Genomic DNA, 25,661 nt, shown 5'->3' on the forward strand with positions numbered 1-25,661 from the left:
TACGGCAATGCAACAGCCAAGAGAGGGAACTAATTTGGATTAAGATTTATCTCGCCAACAACAACAACAACTTCATTTAGCCCAGGTCAGTTTTCCAATTCAGCTCACCCCAGGCCTGCACAACACAGAGCGGGAAACAGTCAATGGCTGCAGCTGGGGCCGTGCTGGAGCCACTGCCTGCACATGACGGCTTAATGAATTACACCAAAAGATGGTCGCAGTTGTTTCACAACTCTTTGCTAAAGAGCAAGAAAAGCTCGCAACTCTTACCAAGGAGACAGGTCTGTTTTAAAGCCAGTCAGTATGTTTCTTAGGGCAGGATCCCCCCTGCGTTGGCAGAATGCCATCTATTCTTTATGCTCCTTATGCGAAGTATTGCCCCAGTTAGAGCCCCTCCGTATACCACAAACTATTCAGAAGATCATTTCAGAAGAGCAAAGTGAATTTACGGAGACAGACACCAGTTCTAAATTACAACACTTTATTGCAGCATTGGCAAAGGTCAGATTTCTGAAGCTGGTGAAGATCGGGCGGCATTTCTGTATGAAATGTTACAATTTTACAAGTCTCTCTTCCTACATGCAGAAACCAAAAACAGTGGTAAAAAGAATTTTAAAAGAGCTAGAAAAAAAGAATTAGTAACATACAGATGAGCTCCTTAACTGAATGAACTACCTCTACCTGAAAGCAAACAAAAACCTATGCTAATAAATAACAGATTGTCAGAAACAGACCAAGAAACCTCATTTCTACTTAGAAAAAAAAATAGAAATTCTACTCGTTTCCAGACTTATTTAAATCTTTCTTTTTTTAAAATTTTTGTTTGTTTGTTTGTTTCAATAGACACAGAGGCTTATCAACCCATGAAGATCAACAAAACATTTGGATCCACTCCTTGACATCCTCCTGTCATGCTGACTGGCACATTTTGGTTTTCAATGATACTTACAATGGGCTCAATTATATCCCTGTTCTTAGGCTGGTGTCAGGCTGTTCTAAGCAATATGGGTCAACACCCTGTGTTAATCAACTTCACATTTTGTTTTAAACCTTAATAGACATTTTACCTCCTTGGCTCTTAAGTTTTTCACCCCTCCCCACCCCAGCCCCTCTTTCTTGCTTGTCTTACAGAAAAAAAGTTATTCCTTAACCAAAAAGCTTTCTCTCTGAGGAGTATCTGATGTTTGATAACGTCGTAATTTTGTAGTCCTACGTGCCAGGTTTTTCTGTTAGATTTTACTGTTTGCTCTACACTTTTCTGCCATAGATTTAGAGCCCCCAAAGAGCATCCTTCGAACAGACTGCTCTATTCAGAGATAACGTAACTTGCATCAAGCTTAGAACTTGGTTTTCCCACGAACTGAGCCGTCAAGACCTCTCCTGTTCCAGTGTAATCCATCTTCCTTCCAAGTTGATCTTTGTTTTCACGGAGCTGCTCACTGGTCAAGTTAACCATCTCATTCACGTGCTTCCTGTCTTATGAGAAGATTAACCCTCACACGGTTCCCATAACAAAATGCTTTTTTTTTTTTTTTTCTTTTTTTTTTTTTTGGTAGGCCATGCCGGAAAGCTTCCACTTGTTCTGTGCGGTTTTTTTGAGGAGGGGGGGAGAGAGGAGGCTGTTTTTCTGCCCCACGGCCCCAGCCTGTCCCAGGTTTCGATTCTGAACGCTCTAGACTGACATGCTGAGATGTGTCCACTGCTCTCATTTAATTGCTGGAGGACTCCACTATCCACAACATCAGAGATACGGGACCTAATGAAATGACACTTGCTGCTGGATCAACGTCTCCTAAGAAAAGGAAGCATAAGAGAAACAGGTTAATATCATACATCTGATACTGTAGAGGTTTGCAGCCCTGGAATCAATCAACAGCAATATTATACTCTTTTAGCCTCCACATTTTAAAGTTACATATTTCTGTTAGCTGTACAAGTTTTTAAAAAGACTGTGCCTGCCAAAAGGCAGCAGTCGCACCTGAAAGAAAACACCCTCTACGCAGTATCTCAGCATCTAAAATTGTTCAGAAACAGATATCTGCCTTATTCTCCCAGAAAAGATGCTAAACTACCTAAAGTGCAGAGATATCTTGTGCATTAATAGAAATGCAAGTTATTTCAAATAATTTTCATTTTTCTGCACAATTTCTTAATGTTTAGGAGAAGTAGTGCAGAATGGTTAGAAAGGGCTTTCTAGAGTCAAATAGTTGTTGAGAACAACATTTTTAGAGAGATGACAGCCATATTAACATCTCTGGTTATCCCTTGTGCATGAAAAACAGTTCTACCCAGGAAAGATCATATTTATATTTCATAAGAACAAAAATGTGCATTGAACAATCATGCCAATTTGCAGGAACGTGATATAAAAAGATCAGAGAAATCCAGAAGCAATGCTAATCCAGTAGCACTAACTTCAGCAGAGCCAGCAGTTACTCTATCTGGGCTGTTTTTCAATTGATTTCTAGAGTATAAATTAAATTTTAGTGGTACAAACCAAAGTATAAATTAGACAATATTTATAATCATAAGGAATCACCAGGGCTACAAGAAGCCTTTTACCATGTAAATAAAACAGCTAGTATTCTTTACGTTGGTGCACATGTCTCAAATATTTGTCAAATAAGATAAAAATGCTGAATTACCATAGCAATCATGTACAAATACGATCATGTGTTTTATTTAAATACACTGTCTATTTTTGTCAGGAAGTACTGAGCTGATACATGTCAGGAGCTTTAACTGTGGTATTGCTTCTATTTCTCAATTCTGATTTTAACTTTGTTTCAGTATTATGCAATATCATATTCCAGTTCTTTGCGGCACACAAAACAGTAGAAACATTGGCCATATGGTTGCAAAGCAAGGAACTTTAATTTTAATACACTAAATAAAATGAAATTTAACTTGCAGAATGCCAAAACTGAGAAGAAACTTTAAACATCAATGAGTTACAGAACATGGGATTTTACCTCTCCATTTCCCCTTAAAAATAATTTTACCTGTTGATGTGGAGGAAGAGAACAAGGTTAGGACTGGCTGTATCTAACTTAGCAAAAAATTTCTCTCATCCTAAACAGCAGCTGCCACAGCATGTTGGTAGTAGATAAGGCAGTAAATTGTGTTTCAAAGGATTAGGGCAAGATACTGCTGGTAAAAAAAAAACTAGTAGTGGAATTTTCAAAACATTTTGCATTATGTGTCTCTATAAACTAGTAAACAGTACAAAAAGTCCCAAGTTTTACAGTTTAAAAATGAGTCATGACAAAAAAAATCTTTTTTTAAAAAAAAAAAAAAACAGGGAAAAGCTATGCATATACCACCACATCACTTTGCCAGCAGAGAGAAAAAAAAATCTAACTTCAATTCAAAAAAAAATTTAGCCCAAACCTGTATTTGGCAAGATCAAAGTTTGCACCTAATTATAAACCCCTTAAATTATATGTGCAAAATGAATCAAATTTTTGAACTACCTCCCCAGCCACCCTCCCCTGCTGGTGACGCAGCTATTGAACTATATAACAGTCTTATACTCAGCTTCTCCGCAGCACTGCACAAGGATTAATGCTGCTGCATCCTCCACGTGGTTGAGGAACACAGATACATTTTACCCACCACAGTAACTTAACCACGTCTGGAAAAGAAAACTGGAACTTGTAAAAACACACAGAAATATGCACAGAAACCCACCATGTTATAGGTTAGGAAATAATTAAAAATCCATTACACATATGAGATTGGGAGACTAGGCAAGACAAAGTAATGACTCAAAACTGAGATGTGTCCAGGATAATATGTCTGACTTACGAAATCAAGTCCTTTCTGCATATTGTTGACATGACAATATCACAAAAGAATTCTTATAATTTCTTAACATATGAGATCTTCAAGATGAAGTTATACACTTCTCCTTAATCCCTTTATGTCCTCCACCAACCCACAACACTCTTTACATTTCTGGAGCAACTTATTTCTTCACGAATTTCAGGCGCCTTCTTTCTCCTCCTCCAAACACCTCCTCTCAAAACTCACTTGCTGCTTTGCTTTCTATGACTAATCTCAGCTTCGGGGCTGTCTGTTCCCCTTCTCTCTCCTAATCACTTTAAGCAAAAACAGGAACATGAAATAAAAACACAATGAGCACCTAAAATGTACTTCTCCATTCTAGACGTAATGCTTTTTCACGAGCAGTTCTCTTGTTTGCGTGTCTTATTCTGCAGAATACATTTTCTTGCTTTCAGTTGCATAAGCTTTGCGGGTAGGGGAAGGACATTTCCCCACAGAGGAGAACCTGGAGAGCACCTGACTTGACTCCTCAGAGATGAAAGCAATAAATATTGTATGATACAGTGATTACAAACATATTGTACCTTAACATGGATTGGAGAGAAATTTCAAGAGTTATAAATGCTTGTAGACTTGGTCTAAGCACATTACTACTGCTGCTATGAGTAAGAGCTCTGAGTAACAAAACTGGAAGTTTTACACCGCAGAATATGTTGGTCTATCCATTTTATATTGAGAAAGAGCAACACTGGACTTTAAATAACGGTTATCAATGTACCTGTGCAAAAATATACTCTGTGGACCAGTCACATTTCTGATTGTGTGTTTCTGGACCACTGAAAGTCTAAAGGGCCCTGGCCATCTTCTGCACCCCAGTTAGTAACTTCTGCACTGCAAACATTACAGATTCAGACAATCCACAAAACCTACACTTTGAGTACGTGATTTTACATTGCACAGATTTTATACTCTCTTCAAGCCATAAAATACTTTGAAATAAAAATCAAACCAAAGTCATAGTATACAAATCAGCCTGTATCAGCAAGGTGCTTAGAGCACTGGTAGTTTCCAGATGGCCACAAAACTAAACTTTTGAATATACAAGTATGTTTAAATATCTTTTGAAATAACAGTTTTTTGATAAATGGGTACACTAATAAATATAATTTTGCCTTTCTTTCCCTCTAAACGATGACTGCCATCAGGTCTCGTCACCTATACTATGCAAGTTGGACTCATGTCCCACACTCATAGCGCAAGGGCCCAAAAGCACCACGTTGCTAAGACAACCATTTCGGGGCCCGGCTTCTTCTCTTTATCCCTTACATCCTGTTCGACCCCAGTGGAGTGTGCCAAGAGAAGCTGTAAAGTTTGGAAAAAAGGAAAAAAAGAAAAAAAAAAAAAACCACCCACTGGCTTTCCTCCTTTGAAAGACCTGAAAAGGGAGGGACGCATTTTGCTGCCAGGTTTGAATGGCTTTCATGGAAAGCTAGGGTATACATCTAGTAGGAGAAAGAAGGTAGGACAGGGTCAAAAAAGTGACACTGAGAAAAAGCCATGATTAAAATACTGGTGAAGAAGATAGCACAGGAGAAGGTAAACAGAGTTAACCCACAGAATCAAATAGAGCACTGAACTGTTAACATTTACAACACCTAGGAGGAGAGGATGAGAGTGATTTAATTGTAAGCTCCCTGGAGCAAGAACAAAATATTGCTGCTGCACTGAGGCCCTGTCCATTTTTCAGAAAAGCATTCAAGAGATCATTGAGAATGACAGCCAAAGATCTCAAAAGCAGCAGAATGAATCAAGAAACAGATCTGTCAGTGCTCAAAACGGCGCTGTGCCAACACACAAGAGTTTGTCGCCGGAGAAGAGGACTTGTCAGGGACGGTCAGCTGGACTGAGGCTCAGAGTCTGAGCAATTTACCCTGACCGAAACTTCCAGTATTTCAATAATCCGTGAATTGAAAATTTCGAAATATAACAATGATCAATACAGCAACTGTACAGTGAGTGACGTATAAAGCGTTCTTGCCCCGTACCAGAAACAGGAAATCTGGATGTCAAATTTCATGTTTTTCCTTATTATCCATACTTTGATTTTTCAGCATTACTAAAACACTCTTTATTATGATAATATTTAGCTAATAAAATCTTAGCATCCTGTTATTACCTTTATGCTTCATTTTTCTTTATTAAAGGGGTTAAAGAGAAGTAAGAGTCAGATGCAAACAGATCTGAAATTATCAATGAACTTGAATACGATTTAGTTTGTCAGCTTAGGAAGGACCCCAATAAGGGCTCCGTCCCACTACCGAGAAATATTTGAGGTTTTCTTCAAAACGCCTCACCGTGGGGGCCTGTTGATGTAGACAATTCATCTTTACTAAAGTTTCAGAACAGCAGCAAGTCTTGAAGCTACTGCTTTTAATAGAGTTTTAACTTTAATGCATTAAAACTCTTCAGTAAGGCCTGCTTCTCTACCCTCACATTTCATAAAATGGGGTTATTTATATTTAATAAGCAAGGCACTTAATGGATCTCAATCCTCTTTAAACAAAAGGAAAGCAAGTCTTTTTAGTGCAGTAAGAAGCTATTCTCCAGAACTATACAAGAAGGTTTTCACAATAATTCTATCACCAAAATAAAAAAGCGTAAGGTGACTTTTGCAAACTTTGGTTAGCAAACTGTTAAACGGATACCTTCTGGAAACGCAGAATCCTCTTTTAATATACAAATGCTAGAGAACAGGATGCAAGAGTGAAAACTGTTGCCTTCCCAGTTCTGCTGAAGCACACCAAGGAACCCTGCTTTTAATGGAGTCACAGTAAATTTTCTTTAAGCCCAGTGAGCCTTAACTGTATATGAGACCCTCAAAGAATCTGCTGCTTGCAGGACTAGCAAGTCTTAAAAACAGAGGCTGTATAAGCAGGCAATTATGAATGAACTGCAACAAGCTCTCATTTTTGGTCCAGCATTTTTGCACATGCTAAACAAAAAATCTGAAAAAAATCTGTAAGTCTCACTGCATTTCATCATCACAGAAATGCTTAATAAGAGACAAAGAAAACTTTTGCAGTGTTTAAGTGAACTGCATTATAGGAACAGCCTTCACTCATTCATCCTTTCACTTACTGCAGTTTTATCACAGGTGAAGGAGTTGCCAAATTTGCTTCCTTTTGTGAAAATTAAACTCACACAAATAATAACCCTCCAGGACCCTGGTGGAGCAAAATAGAATCACAGAGAAAATTAAGTCAGAAAGACCCTCTGGCAGTCCAAATTCCTGCTGCGAAAGCGGAGTTAACAACAAAGCTAGAGCAGGTTGTTCAAGACCAAAACCATACCAAAACCCCCTGTGCTGCCTTACTCGATTTTTGAATCATTCAATTTGATAGGCAGATTTGGATATACTTTCTAAAACATGTTTGATATTTAGGCTATGTTTATTAATACAGAAGTGAAGGTGAAAGACCAAATATGTTTCCTTCCTCTCTTAACGTTACTTAAGATGCAAGAAACTCCCCATCCAAACATTTACTTCTGGAGTCTGTCAGACTGTGTGGTACAATGGAATCAGCCAGATTTACTGGCTCAGGTCATCCCTCACCTCCGGGAATTTAGAACAAAAGCTTACATGCCTTAAAGAGTAGCAGACAACTATTTCCAATAAACTAAAATTACTTAGCTTTGAGTCACTATTGCAGGAAGCGAACCTACCAGTCATCTTCACGTATAAGGAAGAACCACCCAAAACAGCTCACTCAACATATAAGTGATAAAATCTAAAATTACACAAAATACTTCTAATAAAGTGAACACTTCTTCAAACAGCTATCAAAATTAATAGCTCATAGTATGAAAATGTGGCTCACAACAAATAAGAAAATATTCTAGTGTCCTCCGTGGAGCCCGGGGGCACCGAGGCAGCCTGAGCAAGGACACTGCAAGTTCACCCCTCAAAGTTGGAGCATAATCTTCAGTGTAGGCTATAAACCAAAAGCTGTACAAATGTTAACCGCCTTGCAACCTACCACTGGTGGCAAGCGATGGGTGGACACAGCCTTTGGTAAATATAACTCCACTTAAATATCTTTCACTGAGGGTTAAGAAAAGTAATGTTGCATTACTGCAGGCTAAGGTGGCTCAACTGACACACGACTGCAAGCTGGAGCATTATGCTACACAACAAATTAAACATGCCCATTAAAGTAAGCTTCCTGGTCCCTGCTCCAAGGCGCTTACAGGTTAACAGGAACAAAGAGCAAATTACCTAACGCAGAACGACAGCAGAACTGCAAGCGCACAGCACGGCTGTCTGAACCAGCATTTGCTGCTTAAACTGGTCTCTGGCCAACGTCTGACCTAGTTTACTGTGAAGTCCCAAACGATTTTTATTTGAAAATGGTTTAGGGAAAAGATTTCAAAAGAACTGCATAAAAATCTGCAAATGTCTCGTCTACTGGCCTGGCTGCTACATTTAAAGGGGAACTGCAGCGTGCTTCTCATATATGTTGCAAGAAATTTGTTGAGAGATGACTGAAATAGAGCTAAGAGAAGACTATACATTTTTTATGAGACACCTGTACGTATTACAGCAATTCACTGTAACTGAATAGTTTGCATTTCTATGACAGTATTAGTCCATAGCAATATAAAATAAGCTACATGGACAGAATCAGTCATTTTATTGAGTTACATCTGGTTAAGGTTTTTCTTTAAAAATATTTGTTTTAAAATGCACTTTTTTTTTTTTTTTAGAAAAAGTGGTGGTTTTGTTTTTTAAAAATACATGCTCTATCTGTATAGGAGTTCAGTGGAGTAAGAGATCATCAAGAAGCTATAAAATGCACCAGAAAAAGTTGGCAATGTTACCATAACACGGGATTAGTATGTTTAAGTGCTGAATTTTTCCAATTTATAGACAGGCCAATTAGTAGGAATTTCTCCCCCCAGTCACTGCTCCCATCTATCTATCCCCAAAATTAACTTGTAAGCAGAAGAACATGAAAACACTGCATTTCACCTGAATCTCCAACTATTTAAATTTTTGCTGCAGTGTTAATTTGAATAGTCTATACTCAAACTTACCCTAAGTGAGAACATACATGCTGAGATCCATTAAGCTGCAGAATGACTATTAGCAGCCAACAAATTATTAGATAATTCTGACAGTAACTTAAACCTTTTGCTGATGGGCAGTTGCTCCCCTTGGGCGTTAGTTTGCTTTAGAAGCAGTGATCACATCCCATTTACTCTTATTGCCAGAGTGACCCATCCCAGATGTACAGTATTTCAGATATATGTTTCTGCTCAATGGTCTCTAACCATTTCCATTAATTCTTATGTACTCAGCTGCAGGATAGAGATCATTTGATAAAATCCCAACCTAGTTTCCAATTCATTGGAATTTTAGACATAAACGGCAACCTGGAATTGTTCTTTCATGCTAATATTGCTTTTGGTATGTTCTTGAGCCCTAAAAAAATCAAAGATTTTCTCCCTATTGCACTGTGTTTTCCCCCTCTTGTTCTGTATTTTCCCCCTATTTAGGGCTTCAAATGCAGAGGTAGAGCTCTCAAGCTCACAGAATTGAAACATCATAATGGGAATTTATCTAGAGATTTTTGAACATTGTCTTCCCCCTCGCACTGAGAAAGTAGAGCTGCATCTCCTCCCCTATAACCAGTGGCTCAAACTCTACTAACCATTTAACATCTAAAAAAAACATTGCGTCTTCCAAACTTCTTTCATGACATATTACAGACCTATTATTAGAAGCACAAAACACTGACTTGCTAGTATTTTAACAGAATACTTCAGAATGGAAAGTATTAACAAACACCCTATGCAGATCATTATCTGTTTCAATTATGAAGGTAATCACTTGCCTAAAACCAGAATTACCACATTTAAAGGAAGATTGTCTTACCTCCCACCAGTTTTAAAGATTAGATCTGCATTAGGTGCTCCCTTCGGATGCTGGTAACGAGGCCGCCGTTCACGATTAGTATTCGCAGGAGCTGGACGTTGTGCCAGAGACTGCAACATCTCTGTAATTTCAAAACAGAGAGAAAATTAAATACCTCTGGTGTGCATCTTTCCAAAGAGGAATTTAAATCCTTCTCAGGGGCATGAATTAACACTTTTTATGTACACCTTCCTGTACCTGAGGGTTAACATTCCTTATGCTATCCCACATATCCACAACAGTTAACGTTAACAAGTTATTAAAATTGCACAGACAGCTTTGACAAATTCAAGCTACCCTATAATGTGAACTTGCATTTCCAGATGTTCCTAGATGTTCCCACAGGAGCAACCAAAAGGAGTGGTTTTCATCACAAGTGCTTAAGAAAGGAACTGTGACCTTTTCTTTCATTACGTATGAGCCACCACTGACTTTATCAATCAGGGACAAAGGTTCATAGCAGGGTGATAGGCCACAGCGTAAAGCTACTCTGAAATAATAACAACTGCACAATGTTGCTGCCAATTAAAGACTCGAGGAGAGACTTGTCCTAATTTAGGCACCTAGAAGTCAGGTATTTACGTCTAAGCTAGCCATAACAGGATCCTTTTACAGACAAGACACCAAAGGACACCTGCAGAGGGTGACTCAGCTGACCCACGCTATGCCAGCTGTCTTACCCATTGAATTTATCACTTTCTGCATGCACCCATTTCTTCCAACCGATTGCAAAGGAGCCTACACTGGCTAGCTTAGCTCTGGACATCCAAAATTTGGGCAGTTAAGGCTAGGTAGAAACATCAGGCTTCTGTCATTCGGTAAAGATTCATTTCTCCAGGAATGAGAAATATTTATAAGCTATTAAAAAAAAGGGGGGTGGGGTGGACAACATGCTCCTGGCCAGCTAAGTTAGTGGTTATTAAGTATCTGATGTAATTAGGAACACATCACAGGAACCTTCCCAGAACCTGCCGCCATATGTTGGCACGTCTAATTGAAAGCATTTCTGACAGTCCACCTGTGCAAGAATCTACATTGCTCAGCAAACACAGCCAGATGGAATAAACGAAGGGGAAAAGCAGAATAACCTGTTAAATAGATTACGTCTGAAAGTCTGCTCCATCTGGTTCTCTCGTCTCTGGTAATCTCATGGGAGACCCATACCCACCATCCACCAGAAACAGCACTCAACTGCTCTAGCAAAGACTTGCACAAGACATGAAACTGAAGTCTTTAATGAGATTCGATTGCCATTTATTAGAAGCAGGCAAAGTGTTGAGTAAATAAGCTATCCACCCAATCTCTGAAACAGGGAACAACTACAAATGATTTAATATACAACAGTGACGTCACTTCTTAAACCGTGTATTCATACTCTGTATACTCCCCTGCGCACAGCTGGACAAGGCAAAGAAAGCCGTTCAACACATTAAATGGTCCATTTTGGTAAACATCAGGAAACCTCATCCTGCAAAGCAAGCCTGTGCATCAGGACAGATCTCTGCAAGAGAACGACTAGACCCGGGAAGGGAACAGGAAGGGATTACGGTACGTTGCCAGCTGGGTGCTAGAAGCAAGAGATGAGTGAGCAAGGGTGTGCACGCTGGTCTCTCTCCCCTTCGACACAGTGGAAAAAAAAAGTTTGAGCTTTGTGAAAATCCAGGAACAGAGAAACTGAGTAACTAAGAAGACAGGCGGAAGGCAGACACAGGAATGCATTGTATTAGCTATGCTGAGGTCGTGCCACCCAACCTTGTCCTGAGTGCAGAAAAAACCTGCACATAGAAAGACATTAATCTAAATTAGAGATTCACCCAGTTCTTAATGCCATTTTTAAATTAAAAATATCTTTGGAACACTAATAAATATATTAGTGAAATATTAAATGATTATTTAATACTATGTCATACACAGGTGACATTTCAGACCTCTTTTATTAGTTATCTTGTACAGATAAAGTTGCATAGAAATGTCAGGATAACCATAAGGCATTTTTTTTTCCAGAAATTTTAAGACTTTCTCCTCCCTTGGTAACTTCAAAGCTTGAAATAGAAATTTCTTTCAGAGTTCACATACCAACTTGTTACAGCCAGGCTGATGCTAAGATTAACAGGCAACTACACAAAATGAATTAAAATAATAACCTAAAAAGGAATGCAGTTTGGCCTATTTAATCTATCAAATTAAAATATCATTTTTAGTTAGATTTTAGTGTATACATTACCCAGATTAAGAAAAGGGTGAAAAGCTGTTTTTAAAATTTATATGAATTATGGAAAAAAAGTTTTTCCTGGGTTGATTTTTCCCCCCTCTATTAATGCTTTACAGATAGCACCCAGAAAGTCTATGGGAAAGTGCAAAATTGACCACTATTGGTTATCAGTTGCTATCAGTTGCCCAATTCATTTTATTATGACAAAATAAACGGGATCTTTTTTTTGGATGAGAAGTACAAGCACTCACAAAGTCCTACATTCAACAGACTGACTGTAATTTATGAAGCTTCCCACAAGTTGTATGACAAGCCATAACCACCCAAATGCCTTGACCATCACCAAATATCAGAAATGTTCTTAATGGGGGGCTGGAAATGCTTTAAACCCCTGAGACCGCACTCAAATGCCTAATCTGGAAGGCTACTGTTTTTCTTCCCTTTTCACAAGTGGGCTTCACGAGAGGGCAGTGCCTCGGAAAAGAAACTGAAGCAGATGACAATGTTTAGTACTAAATATGAGCCGCATTCCCAGGTCAGAGCTCTGTACGCACTCCCTTTGGAAGAATAATCCTTTTTAAGATTACGAATTTAGCTCTTCTGTTACTCAAAATCCTGAAAGTGTTAGATTCCATAGTGTTTTTATAATCAGAGCTGCTTTAAATTTAAATTCCCCATTTCTTGATGAATAGTGACCTTTCACTAAATACCATAAATGGGATTTCCTGATAATTAACTACCTACATTGTGATTACCACAAGATTGCAACATCTGGGGGGAGAAGTTAGGGGGGACACAAAAAACCCAAAACATCCAAAACACACAGGAACAACTTTGGAGATGCTGAATGGAAAAACCAACCTAAGAACCGGGAACACCATCAGTTTTATTTGGTTTGGCTTTGTTTATCATCAGAGTAAGCCAAGGAAAGTTGAGTCTGACAAAATACATCAAGTACACTGGTTTATAGGCTATTGCTGATTTCTTGTTTTAACTGTTTGCTTCAATTAGTCCATTTTAGCCAATTAGCCAAAATACTTGATCTACATATATATATATATATATATACACACATATATATATATACACATACATACACACACACACACACACACACACACACACAAATACTCCTTTTTTTAAGCTCAGATCATGTAATTAGTATGAAACCTTCATTCTGTTAATTATATTCTCAGGCTATGCATTTGCTGGGCTTCCAGAAACTTTAGGAATATGAGGCCGAGCTGACCTTTGTTATTTCTTAGGCAAAGTAGTATTTGCAAGTCTTAGCATGAAGATCCTAAGTATTTTTCTAGTAGTAAGTCAGTTTTTTCTCTCTCTCTCTTTTTTTTTTTTTTAAGATAAGTTGCACAGCATGAATTCCTCCTGTATCCAACTCACTTCTCTTCCAGTAATTGAGACAATTCCATCAGCAACAGATTCATTTTGTGTTATGTTATTTTATTTTGAAGGAAACAAAGATCTCAGTTCTTCCCCTTTCCCAAACTGAGTAGAAATGGTGAGATTTATTGTGGCCCACCCAAAAGTTCTCTTTCACGGAAAAGCTATGTGAACTTCTACAAGCACAGAATACCAGGAGTAAATATGAATTGCTGAAACTAAAGTACAAATTTTCCATAAAGTATTAAAAATTAATATTCAGAACCTGAACTGCTAATTATCACAAATAATATTTTTGTACTCATACCTTGGTAGTCCTCTTGTTCTTGCCGTTCATTGATATCCAAAGTGAGCTTTTTCATCCTCATTCTTTCCTCCTGTTCAGCTTGTTGTTGGTTCCAGTGGTTTGCAGCAAGTTGGGAAGACATTGGTACATTTAGGATCTTAAACTGCAAAGCAAAATAAGCCTTTAAGAACCCATCACAGAACCAAAGGACAAGAGACAGACTGTTACATATGTTTATTTCTAAGCTGCCTTGATGAGATACTTCCTGCAAATTTTTCTACTGGGAAGCACATTGTTTTTTTAATCTACTTCACACAATGAAGCATGAGAAAATAAAATATATTTTAATGTTCTAAAGACACACAGAATGCACAAAAAAGGTAGATGTACTGTTAAGACAAAAGACTATTGAGCCAGAGTATTTACGGGAAGAAACTGCACCAAGTTTTCACCAGGAACAGATTGCTATATGTTTTGGTTCTTATTTGGATACAAGTTGCACCATACAGCCACCTTCCAAAGAGATCAACCACCTCTTAAAGCGTAATTTCTGCTGTTATCTCTTGTGATAACAACAGGGAAACGCTCTAAGGTTTTCAAATACCCTCTGGCATTCCTTGGTCATTACTTTATATTTTATGAATGATTCTAGCTCCTTAGTGCTTATTGGTGAAGAGACAACCACGGTGTCAAATTCAATCAAATTTAATCTTTCCCTTTTCACCTCCTCCTTAAACATTCACACTGCCCATTCAACATGTTACCTCTGATTTAAGTTACATCGAAGGCAAACTTGCTGTGTCAGAAAACTACAGCTGCGATTTTCAGAGAGGCATCTGGAAGATGCTTCCTCTTTCCTCAGGCTCCAAAAACGCAAGGTTTTATTTTCACAGAAAAATATTTTAAAATTATTTCAAAATAGAGAAATGAGAGTTTTCAGAAGCACTTTAATGTTAAAGTTTGTGAATATATTTAGAAAAAAATTCCACTTCCCCTTTTGATTGCATCTTTGTTAGAAATAAAGATTTCCACGCTGTAACTATGGCAATGTGTTTAAAAATAATCACACTCTGTATTCTTGGTACTATGATGAATCCTGTTGCCTGTTCTTTTCATCTAAGATCTGTTTGCACTGAAATGGAAATGGGCAAATTGGTACCTGTTCTTTTCAGCTGCACTGTGAAAAGCTGCTGACAAAAAGATAAATATTATAAGAACCTCTAATGTGATGGCATGTAGCAAAAGCAAAATCCTCATAGTGTATCTTTTTGTATTTCATGTAATAGATATTTTGATATTTCACAGTAATTATTACCTAGCAGTGCACCGCTGGCAGCAGATTGATGAGGAATATGAGAGGACACCGAGTACTCAAAGGCCACATTTGAAAATAAAGAATGCAAACAACTGTGTTTGAAACAATTAAGATAAACTATTACAAAGATTTGAGGAAAAAAACCCCGAATACAGTGAAACCATATCAGCTAAAAGACTTATTTAAATGAGGCAAAGGAATTTTTTTGCTCATTAGCAAGGTATTTAGCAGTTATACTGAGTATAAATGCAAGCTTGTTATGTGTTTGACGGGGGGGGGGGGACGGGAATAAAAATGAAAGTTCTTTGAATTTCAGAAAAAGTAAACTTTAGTTATTCATTGCTGAGCAAACTAAGCAAGTTTCCAAATATTCTGAAAAGAACTTTAGGCAAATTACACAAATAACCACTTAATCCATTAGCAGCATCTCAGGGTAACAATCATTTCCCAGGCGAGGAGCTTAATGATGTGGCTGTCTTAATATATCCTTTATTTTTCGTCTGTTCTCAGCATTTATCAGCGTAATGGGATTGGTAAGTGTTTTCAGACAGCGTGCTTAAAGCAAAAGAAGAAAAGCATGAAATACAGGAGGAGGAAATGAGACAGATTCAGAAGACGTATCACTGTACCACAGCATCACTATCGCAAGGCAATCTGATGGCTGCCATCTGAAATCAAACCACTGGTGACAATTACTAATGCGCATGACGACTACCGAGCAAATGAAACATTTCCAATGTACAAACAATAAAGAAGCATATTGAAAACTTCTTATAAAAATGATAGAGAGAGACTGTAGGGACTTCATGTTCAACTGAAAAGATGGCAAATGTGAAAATGGTAAGAAATACTTCTCCCGTTCAGAAGACTGGATTAAGTTACAGAATTGATAAAGAACATCACTAAGAACTTATCACTGAAGGGAAGATTCAACTGCTCTGTGGATATCAGCATTACTTTAAGGCAATCTTGCTAAAATCCTTCAAATGAAAGGGAACCTGCTTGCTAACAGGGTACTTTCCTTCTACTATCTAAATCTGCCTTTGGTTCACACCTACCCAGCATAAAATTGCTCAGACATTGCCAAAAACGAATGGCATCAGAGAGACCTCAGCTCTGATGCCTTATAGCAACGTCTGAATTCCTGCATTTCACCTTGTCTTCCCACAGCTTGGGGATAATTTATCATGCTACAGCCTGATTTCACTAGGTGGAAGCAGCAGTTTTACTGCTCCTAGTTTTGTCGTGCAACGTCTTTGCTATAGCAGACGGGTCGAGACACCGTTCTGCCCGCTTTCCTCGCTACCGCGTGTTTTTGCAAGTCACAAGGTGACAACAACAGATGAAATACGGTGTCCTTGCTCCTATCAACCTGCAGTGGATTATTAATTCAGGCTGCGGCAGCTGGTTAACAGCGATCGGTCACGAGGCGTGCTGCACAACGCCGCTCTTGTACTCTGCTCCAGACGCCAGCAGCTAACGCCTCGCCAAAATCCGGCTGAACGCTGGCGCGTGAACCAAGCATTTAGTGACCGGACCTCGCTTGCCTAATATTAACCTGTGGAATTAAGAGCAGCACATTTTATCATCATCGATAAACACCTTTGTTAAAAAACAGCAAAGGCTCCTGGTTTCAGAAGCAGTTTTGACAAACAGCACAGAGATCAAACCAACTGCGAACGTGAGAATCGATCGGGTTGACATGGTAATGCGGTGCTGGCGCTTATTTTTCTAGTGATTACTAGAATGAGAGAGAACTTTTAGCCTTCCACCTTGCCTGCAAATTGTTTTCTTGTTTTTAAAAAGCTGGAATTGGACAGATATAGCTTAGGGGTAAAATATGCTTCAAAGCTCGGTGCACACACTGCTCCCTCAGATTTAAAATTAAGTAGTATAAGGAGGAACAACTACTTTCTTTTCAACTCCACCTCTTCTTTCCTGCTTATTTTTTCTGTTAAAGCTGTCTATTAACGTATTTTGTCTGAACACAAACTCTGGACAAAGCAGCCTTTCATTGACTCAGGAACTGAAGCACTCTGCAAAGCAACCATTTCTTGCATTTCTAGAAACACCAAACGGAGTTTTGGCAGGAAAAGCCTACTCCCAAAAGCAAATACCGGGGGAAGGCGGCAAGGGGACAGGACTCCTGAACAAGTTTGGCTTTCTTTTTCAAGCCACAGGTTGTCAGCAGTATTTTCGCCTCACAGAGTATGAAGGTCCTAAAATTCCTGATAATTGCAGATATTCCCAATAAGTCATCCTGAAAAAGCTGAACGCAGGTTTTTTTTTATTTGAATAGAGTTCTCTCCAAGCCCTTTTCAGCTCAACGACAACAGTTAGAGCTCCCCACTCTGAACTTCTGCAAGAATTTTAATGCACCAGGAAACAGAGTAACCAACCAAATGTAATAAGGAAATCAATTAATTAGCACTACTAAATCCAACTGTGGATGTGCCCACTCAAATAGGTATCACTCCTTACACTTTGAAAGCACTTATTTAACACAGCATTTGCATAAGAGAATAATTAAACTTTCAAAACCAAAAAAACAACCTCCCCAAAAACACAGATGTGCAATCACAAACTCTTAGACCTGCTCACTTTCTGCACAGGTACCATGAAGACAACAGTGGGAACAAAGGGTTGTTTAGATGAAACATGAACTCCTATAAGCTCTTGCACAAGTCATTAGATTAAAAAGCAAAGTTAAAAATATTTTCTTTCACCCCCTCTTTAGTAATACTATTAAATAATAAAGAAACCCTCAAACATTACTACAAAAACCAGTAGCCCCAATAAAGGAAAAGGGAAAAGCATTACACAGAGCAATAGGAAGAAAATGATCAAGCAAAATATTTTTAGTCCAAGAACTCTGGCCCTTTTATTTTCCTCTTAACAAATATTTAAGAGATGAAATGACATTTTGCATGGCTAACATTTCATCATTTTATAAGATTTTCCTAATCAACACACCAACTCTTAAATATGTATGCTTGTTTTATTGTGCATTCACAATAAATTTGGGGATTTAGCTGCCATTTCATGTCTGCGAGTTTGCATATTTTTGCAGCATATGCCAGAAACAACTTTCCACCCTTCCTATGATCAAGGTCAAATTGTTTTAACTAACAGTTACACACTGCATTTGGTCTCCGATAACATTTTGCCCCAAAACCAAATTCTAAATCTACACAAAACCCAAAGCTAACTAATTGTCTACTATAAAAAAATTCTGCAAAGGCCTGTTGGTAAAGTTGATAAAGTGACTGCTACTTGATTCAAGTAAAGTGTACTATTTTCAGCTTTGCCTGGTCAACCAGACCCTGTACAGCATTTTTGCAGCTGGGAACCAAAACTGCCCCGAGAAGACTACAGAAGCTTTTTCCACCTAAACTACTATTTTTATTTCTCCTACTTGTTACACAGAATAAGAGATAAACCTTCCAAAGGTGCTTCCTAGCTGTGCAAGTCCTCTTCCAGAGTAGGGCAACTGAACAGCAGTTTTACAGTTAATAGCAGAAAGCAAACTTGCAACCACTCCTCACCCCACTTAAAACATTAGACCATCACAGTTTTAGCGGTAGCGTTCTCCACAGTTGAACAGTCTTCTTTCTAGACCCTTGCATATGAACAACACTGAAGTCTTAAAGATTCTTTTTACCTATGTTATTCTGGTTCACTGTGTGCACACAGATACAACAAATGTGAAAAAGCATCAAGGTGGTTTTCAAATATCTTGAAGTTCATGCAAGTTAAGCTAAAATATCTTATAGCATACGGTTATTTAAAATTAAAATTTCAGCCTGAACAGTGCCTAAAAATAGCACCATGAGGTTTAGTATCTCACAGATTTTCACTTAAAACATGCTAAATTTACAAACAATTTATAAGTGCCTGCTCAGAAGACCCGGTCTTTATTCACACAGAGCAGGTTTTTCTCATTTCCTTCTAAATACTTGATATTAATACTAAGGATGTGGCAAGGTGTATTGTACCTTTGATTCCACATCTGCAAACTGCACAGGTGCAACTGAGGACACATTAATTTCATGCACAGATTAGGTTAAGTTTGAGTTTTAACGTGTCTTTCATTCACAAGAAGTAAAAGATTCTACTCCAGCTTTATGTACCTCAACTGTTCTACACTAGTGACAAGTTTCAGCTGATGAAAGTCAGAATAAAGTAATGGCACAGGTCTAAGTACCTGAAAGGTAAAGACCTATGGAATAAAACAATGTTCCGCTTTTCCTTTCCCCATTAACTCCAGTCACTCATTCTCATCATCAATAAACACAACCGAAACAAAAAGGCTTCTTTAAAGGTCATAAACCATGATGAGAAAAGCGTTTTCAGTAAGTGTTAGGTGTTTATCTGTATACTATTCATTTGCATACCCAAGAAAATCCAAACACATGCTAGAGAAAAGAGCCAAGACAAACCAATAGTTTGGCTGCTTGAAGTCAGGGTTTTATTTGTTTTATCAAGGGGTTTTGTTTTATCAACATGATTTCCATTCAAGTTGCTCAGAGACACTCACTCTGGAAGAATCCCCTAAAAAAGCCTTTAAAAATAGGAGCTGTTTTCCAAGCTGTACAAATGCAGCCAAGTGGCAGTTGCATAGAAATTTGAACATAGCAAACTACATGTATCTTGATTTGAAGCTGAAAGTGCTCTCAGCAAAATCTGCAGTCTTCAAGACTTTGAGATATCCAATCTCCTTTTGTTTCCTACTCTTTTTTTTTTTTTTTTTTTTTTAAACTTTCAGTGGCAGTCCGCCAACTGCATGGGTTCATTTTCAACAACTATATTTAAAATGCTTGTGCGTTGTCCACACAAGACATATCACCCTCTCATGGGTCTAATGAGAAATTAACTTAAAACACAAAATTAATATAGTATTTAATTAGATAACTGTTCTACGTCATTTCTATTAACAACCAAGAAATCCAGGAAACTACATTTAGTATTTTCTATTTACAAAATTAAGATGTCTGCATCCTATTTTGAGAAAAAGGATGAAGAAAATAAAGTGTCTGGGACTTTAAAAGTCATACAGAGTAACTTTTCAAAAAGTTAAAGTGTTGGGATTTTTTAATTTTAGCAATATCTATGTAATCTCTTACCTGCTGCTTGTTGCCTTTTCGGGTTAACATGACAAACGGCATTGTGTCTCCAGACTCTGATTCTCCTTCCCCACTTCCAAGTGGGGGACCCTTCTTTAGTTGACTTTTGAGATGTAGAGGAATAGCAACATCCAATTGATGTACTTTAACAGATTCTCCACTCCGTTGCTATTAAGAAAAAAGAAAAAACTGCACGTGATCAGATGCTAAAAATACCAGAAAGTCTGGCAATGTTCACATTTTCATGACTGGGAAAATTTAACCTACTAAGAAAACAGAAAGTAATATACAAATAAATTCACTTGGTTTTATTACATTATCCTTCAGTTTCCTTGCTTGTGGAGAAGAAAGTTACAGGTACAGAATGTTTCAAATTTTAAAGGAATTTTGGAAACCTTAACCTTTGAAGGAAACAAATCAAGAAATTTAAGACACTTGAGAATGCGCAGTTTAGATTCAGGGGTTTTTGTAAGATGTTACTACTGCATTCCTGATTCACGGCTTGCAGTACTCAATACTGAATTATTTATCAGGTACAACTGTAAAAACATCTAGTACTTACAGGATTTAGATTTAAATGCAGTTACATTTTAAGTATATTGTACACTAGGCTTGGATAGCCTACGGATAAAGTCAGAAATGTTGTACAGTATCTGCTGCAGTTATTTTTACTAACTGTCTAATAAAACATCTGTCACTATCCAATATAATTAAAAGTTGTTTCACTATCCAAACACTTTCTCCAGTCTTCAATCTCAGACATGGAAACAAGTCACTTTTGCATTTTTCCTATATAATCAGCAACTATCCTACCTACAGAAATGCAAATGAAGTTTTGAAGTTCTGTTCTCTATTTTGTTTCTGTACCTTGCCTCAGTTCTGCTAACTGTAGCTACTTTTTCTGTCAAACTGTTTTAATTGCATCCCACAGTCTCAGATTCAGCGTCAAATTTCTGAAATACATTGATCTCACATGCCAGATTAAATAGAAAATGCTAGTCTGAAACAAGGGGATTTTTTAAATAAATAATTATTTTCTAGAAAAGAAAAAAACAAACTTATTTTTTAAATTCAAAAATACCTCAGAGCTTTTCCTCCTTCCAGAGAATTAGTGAAACAAAGAAAACCAAAAAACCACAAAATACAGTTTCTAGCAAAAGCCACTTCTAAGAAAGTCCACAATTGAGTGCAGCAAGGATTCGTCACAAAGGTGTTTCTAAATGCTTTACTAGTTAGATTTAATTAAGGCTTGAATTAATTAATTTTTTTTAAATGCAAAAGAATGTCTGTCTGTAGATAACAAAGTCATCCATTTAAAAAAAGATGAAATATTAACAGATGAAATATCAATTTTTGGGGTTTTTTTGCTTGGGGCTTTTTGTTTAAATCTTTGCAAAAATACTGACATCATTTCAACAATCAGAATCAAGTCAATCTCTGTTCTCTCTGTTTCTCAGCTGGCAGGAGACAGGTACAGCTGAGTAGCATACCTACTCAAAGACAACAGTTTAGCTCAATTTAGCCTTTATATCTAGAATATTGCGGTTATAAGGCAAAAAGAAGAAAAGCAGCCCACTATCAGCCTGATCTGATTTTCATGACAGTTTTTTCCACTTCAAAAGAGACCTTACCTAGAAAGGTGGACAGCACAAAGCCTTATTCATAGAGGGAGCAACAGACAACAGTTGTGCAGAAATGGAAGTCTGCTATGGCACAGAAGAGGCCAAAAGCAAGGAAAAGAATCCATGTTGTTTGGTATAGTAAGCTATGCATTAATCACTTATTTTCTTAAAAATCATATACAGTAAGTTACATTTATTTAATACAAGAAAAAAATTAAGATTTATACCTGAAGATTTTCCAGCATCATTTTATCTAATGCCTGAATGAAGTCTTCATCTTCTGCACAAGGGACATGCTTGAGTCCTCCTCCTTTAATCATTACTTCCTAGTACAATGGAAAAAAGATTGCATTAGATTCCTTTCAGAAATATGAACATTCAGTCTAGAAATGAAAGAAAAAAAATACCCTCACTGCTTCCATGACACACAATCAAAAGTTTCAAAAATTTCAAAAATTAAAAAATGTAAAGTAAATTGTTAGAGAAAAAGGTTTCCGACCTGGACTATTTTCTTCCAGAAACACCTTCTGAAGTTTACTGCTACAATTATTACAAAGGTGGACCACTGAAGATATTCTGACGTACCTGCATATGTCATTTCAGACATGACAACAATACAAAGAAAAATCTCTCTATTCCCCACCTACTCATAATCTATTTAACTATTTTTTCCTCGAAATCCATATGATGAGCTGGTTTCTTCAGGAGGAAGACTATCCTTCAGCATTTGGAAAGCCCCCTCTGACAAAAATAGCACTTAACATGCCTCTTAGTACACAGATAATGCTTATCCAATGGGAGCCGTTTATCTCATAGCTTTTGGGAATATTACTTCCCAGCACTATTCACTATTCCATTTTTTCTTCCCCCCGCTCAAGTGTGTACGTGTGGGGGGAACAAAACCAAAGACTTACAAAAATACTTTCCTTGGTCAGCATCATGTACTACTGTAAAGGCAGCAGAATTGAGTGGGGCAGCAGTATGTTGTGAGGACAATTTGTCAGCACAAGTCATGTCTTGAACAAGTTCTTTTGATGTCAGATTTAGTTTCCAAGTTTCATTCCCATATAGTTTTAACAGTTGACTAGCACCAAGCAAAAGCCATCATTCGGGAGATACTGGAACCAGTTTTCCACTTCACTCATTTCAGTTTTTCACAGCAATGCTGTTTGTTCCCATGCTCTAAGCAATACTGAAGTCTCTTCTGAATGCTGATTAACAGCACAGACCACAAAAAACTGCTTTTATACACAGCTTTTCAAATTAGCACCTCAACATGTCACTCTGTGACGATCATTACTTTCCTTACTATGCAACTGCAAGTCAGGTGCAATTAGATTCTTTTGCTATAGATGTTATGATCTGCCTCTCCCAAATCTGTATTACAGGAATCTTGCTCTTCTTGGTTTGTCTCCTTTTCACTTTTGAGCTTTAGTGCAGAGCAACTCATTTACTTTGTTGTACCATATCAATTTGCCACCATCGCTGGCACGGCAAAACCATCATTTATGCAACCTTTTCTAGTTCAGCCAGCTGTGAAAATGCACAGTCCTACAACAACATCTTGTAATAAAGTTGATAGCATGAATGTTTACAGAAGGTAATAACGAAAGCTTGTAAAAAAAAAAAAAAAAGCTCAAAAACGCATCTGAAAGAACAGTAGGGAGTGTTCTTACTGTGTTTTCCAAGGTAAGTTATGAGCATCATTAGCTAAAAAGATTCAGTAAGAAAACGAAGATGCAAAAATCAATTCACTTATCTAAAGAAACCATACATACTGTATTCTCCTCATCTGTTTCATTTTCCTTATTGGAGTCCGTAAGATAATCAGTGTTTTCTTCCTCTTCTTCTTCACCCTCTTCTTCCTCATTGTCAGAGCCCTCCTGAAATATTCAATATTTGAAATTTGACAATATAACTTCTGATTATTTTAAAAGATAGAGTTACACATATTCACTATTTAGATCCCTCGGAATACAAGGTGTTATACAACTGATTTACTTATCTTCATTGACAATGTGCTGCTGTCCGTTTCCAATGATAAAAGCACCCCAACACACACACTGCTTGAAAAAAATCCACTCATGCCTGATTCCTTGTACATGTTCTCTACATCTCCCCCTCATAGCTGTTCACAATTCAGTCTCAGTAAAGTTGCACATTGTGTTTTGCATTCAATGTTTCATAGTAACCTACAGCCTGAACTCAGCCAGCCTTATTTGGCATTTTCATGAATATATATTATGAAATCGGGAGGAGTGGCTGATACACCAGGTGGTTGCACTGCCGTTCAGTGGGACCTCAACAAGCTGGAGAAATGAACTGATGGGAATCTCATTACGTTCAACCCAGGGAAATGCCAAGTCCACACCTGGGGAGGAACAACCCCTCGCACCAGTACAGGCTGGGGGCCAACCAGCTGGACTGCAAAGAAGGACCTGGGGGGACTGGTGGACAACAAGCTGAGCCGATATGAGCCAGCAGTGTGTCCTCACAGCAAAGCTGGCCAACAGTATCCAGGGCTGCATTAGGCAGAGTGTTGCCAAAAGGTCAAGGGAGGTGATCCATCCCCTCTACCCAGCACTGGTGAGGCCACATCTGGAGTGCTGGGTCCAGTGCTGGGCTCCCCAGTACAAGAGAGACATGCAGCTACTGGAACAAGTCCAGCAAAGGGCCACAAAGATGATTAAGGGACTGGAGCATCTCATACAAGGAGAGGCCAAGAGAGCTGGGAGAAGAAAAGGCTCCATGGGGATCTTATCAATGTGTATAAACACCCAGTGGGAGAGAAATAAGACGACAGAGCCAGACTATTCTCAGTGGTGCCCTGCAACAAAAAAAAGAGGCAAAGGGCAAAAACTGAAAAATTCCATTTAAACATAAGCTTCCTCCATTCCCCTTCTGTGAGGTTGCCCAGAGAAGCTGCGGAGTCTCCAGATTTGGAGATATTCAAACACTTGACTGGATGCAGCTCTGAGCAATCTGCCGTAGGTGACCCTGCATTAAGCAGGAGGGTTGGATGAGAGAGTTTTCAAAGGTCCCTTCCTACCTCAACCATTTTATGATTCTAATGATGATATTAATTTTGGGGTAAAGGCACAAAACCAGACAAACTTCAGAAAATTTAATGCTGGGAGGCATGCACTGAAGGAAAACTTACTAGTAAACCAATCAACCAACTTAACTATAAGAAGGAGAGAGAAGAGAAAAGAAAAAAAGTAAGTACACACTAAATCACTACAAATTAATCAAAAAGATTTTTCTGCAAGAAATAAGATTTTTAATACAGCTACCTATCCAGTAAATTCTCTGTCTCAGGTCATAAGTTGCAACAATAAGATGTTCTATTTGCTTCAGAAGTGCTTCCTGTTTCCTTAATAAATTCATTTTTTCATAATACTACCATTAGCAGGTCAACTTTGCTGCGTCACAGTGACAAACTGGAATTTCCATGTATACACCTGCTTTTCTATTGGCTACACCACTTTTAACTCAAAAGATTACTGGTACAGTAAACAAGGAAGGCTGATACACTATAAAGCCTTTATTTATTCATATTATACAGGCATACTTTGGATGCCTTTTTTCCTACGATTGGTTTGACATCTAGTCAATACATCTGCTCCTACGAAAGTCACAAAGTGCTCTGAAAGTGCTTTTACGCCAGAAAACTAATGGCAACACATACCCTGGTGGACTAAGCAAAACGTCAGGTTCAAGCTTCTGCCATAACTTCTCTGGACTAAGCCTCACTTTGTATTCAGTTTGCATATAAAAGTGACTAGGACAGAAATACTGTCGCCACAGCACCAACTTGGTTGTGCATATCCACATTTCATCTGCTAACTCTGACACACAAGAGCTTCAGGGAGCCTCAATTTATTGACTACTGAATTCTTCTTACACAAGACTAATGCAAAGCAAGGGAAATGATCAAGCTCA

The 25,661-nt window shown here is 38.0% G+C and overlaps 1 protein-coding gene across 5 annotated transcripts in view; it reads right to left on the reverse strand.

Moving 5' to 3' along the window:
* Nucleotides 1-464: 464 nt before the first annotated feature.
* UPF2 (UPF2 regulator of nonsense mediated mRNA decay) overlaps nucleotides 465-25,661 on the reverse strand; it is a 73,554-nt gene continuing 48,357 nt past the window's right edge. For 3 of the 5 annotated variants that reach the window (XM_064502826.1, XM_064502938.1, XM_064502764.1), the window contains 6 exons: nucleotides 23,498-23,602; nucleotides 21,947-22,045; nucleotides 20,098-20,265; nucleotides 13,681-13,822; nucleotides 9,722-9,842; nucleotides 465-1,792 (listed from right to left, as the gene is read on the reverse strand). In XM_064502826.1, coding sequence (XP_064358896.1) covers nucleotides 1,783-1,792; nucleotides 9,722-9,842; nucleotides 13,681-13,822; nucleotides 20,098-20,265; nucleotides 21,947-22,045; nucleotides 23,498-23,602 — 645 coding nt within the window. In that variant the 3' untranslated portion in view covers nucleotides 465-1,782. Of the gene's footprint in view, nucleotides 1,793-9,717; nucleotides 9,843-13,680; nucleotides 13,823-20,097; nucleotides 20,266-21,946; nucleotides 22,046-23,497; nucleotides 23,603-25,661 lie in introns of those variants that run through there. The other 2 variants (XM_064503011.1, XM_064502883.1) reach the window with 1 other exon arrangement.

This window comes from Dromaius novaehollandiae, chromosome 1, assembly GCF_036370855.1.
Source record: "Dromaius novaehollandiae isolate bDroNov1 chromosome 1, bDroNov1.hap1, whole genome shotgun sequence".
Lineage (NCBI taxonomy): Eukaryota > Metazoa > Chordata > Aves > Casuariiformes > Dromaiidae > Dromaius > Dromaius novaehollandiae.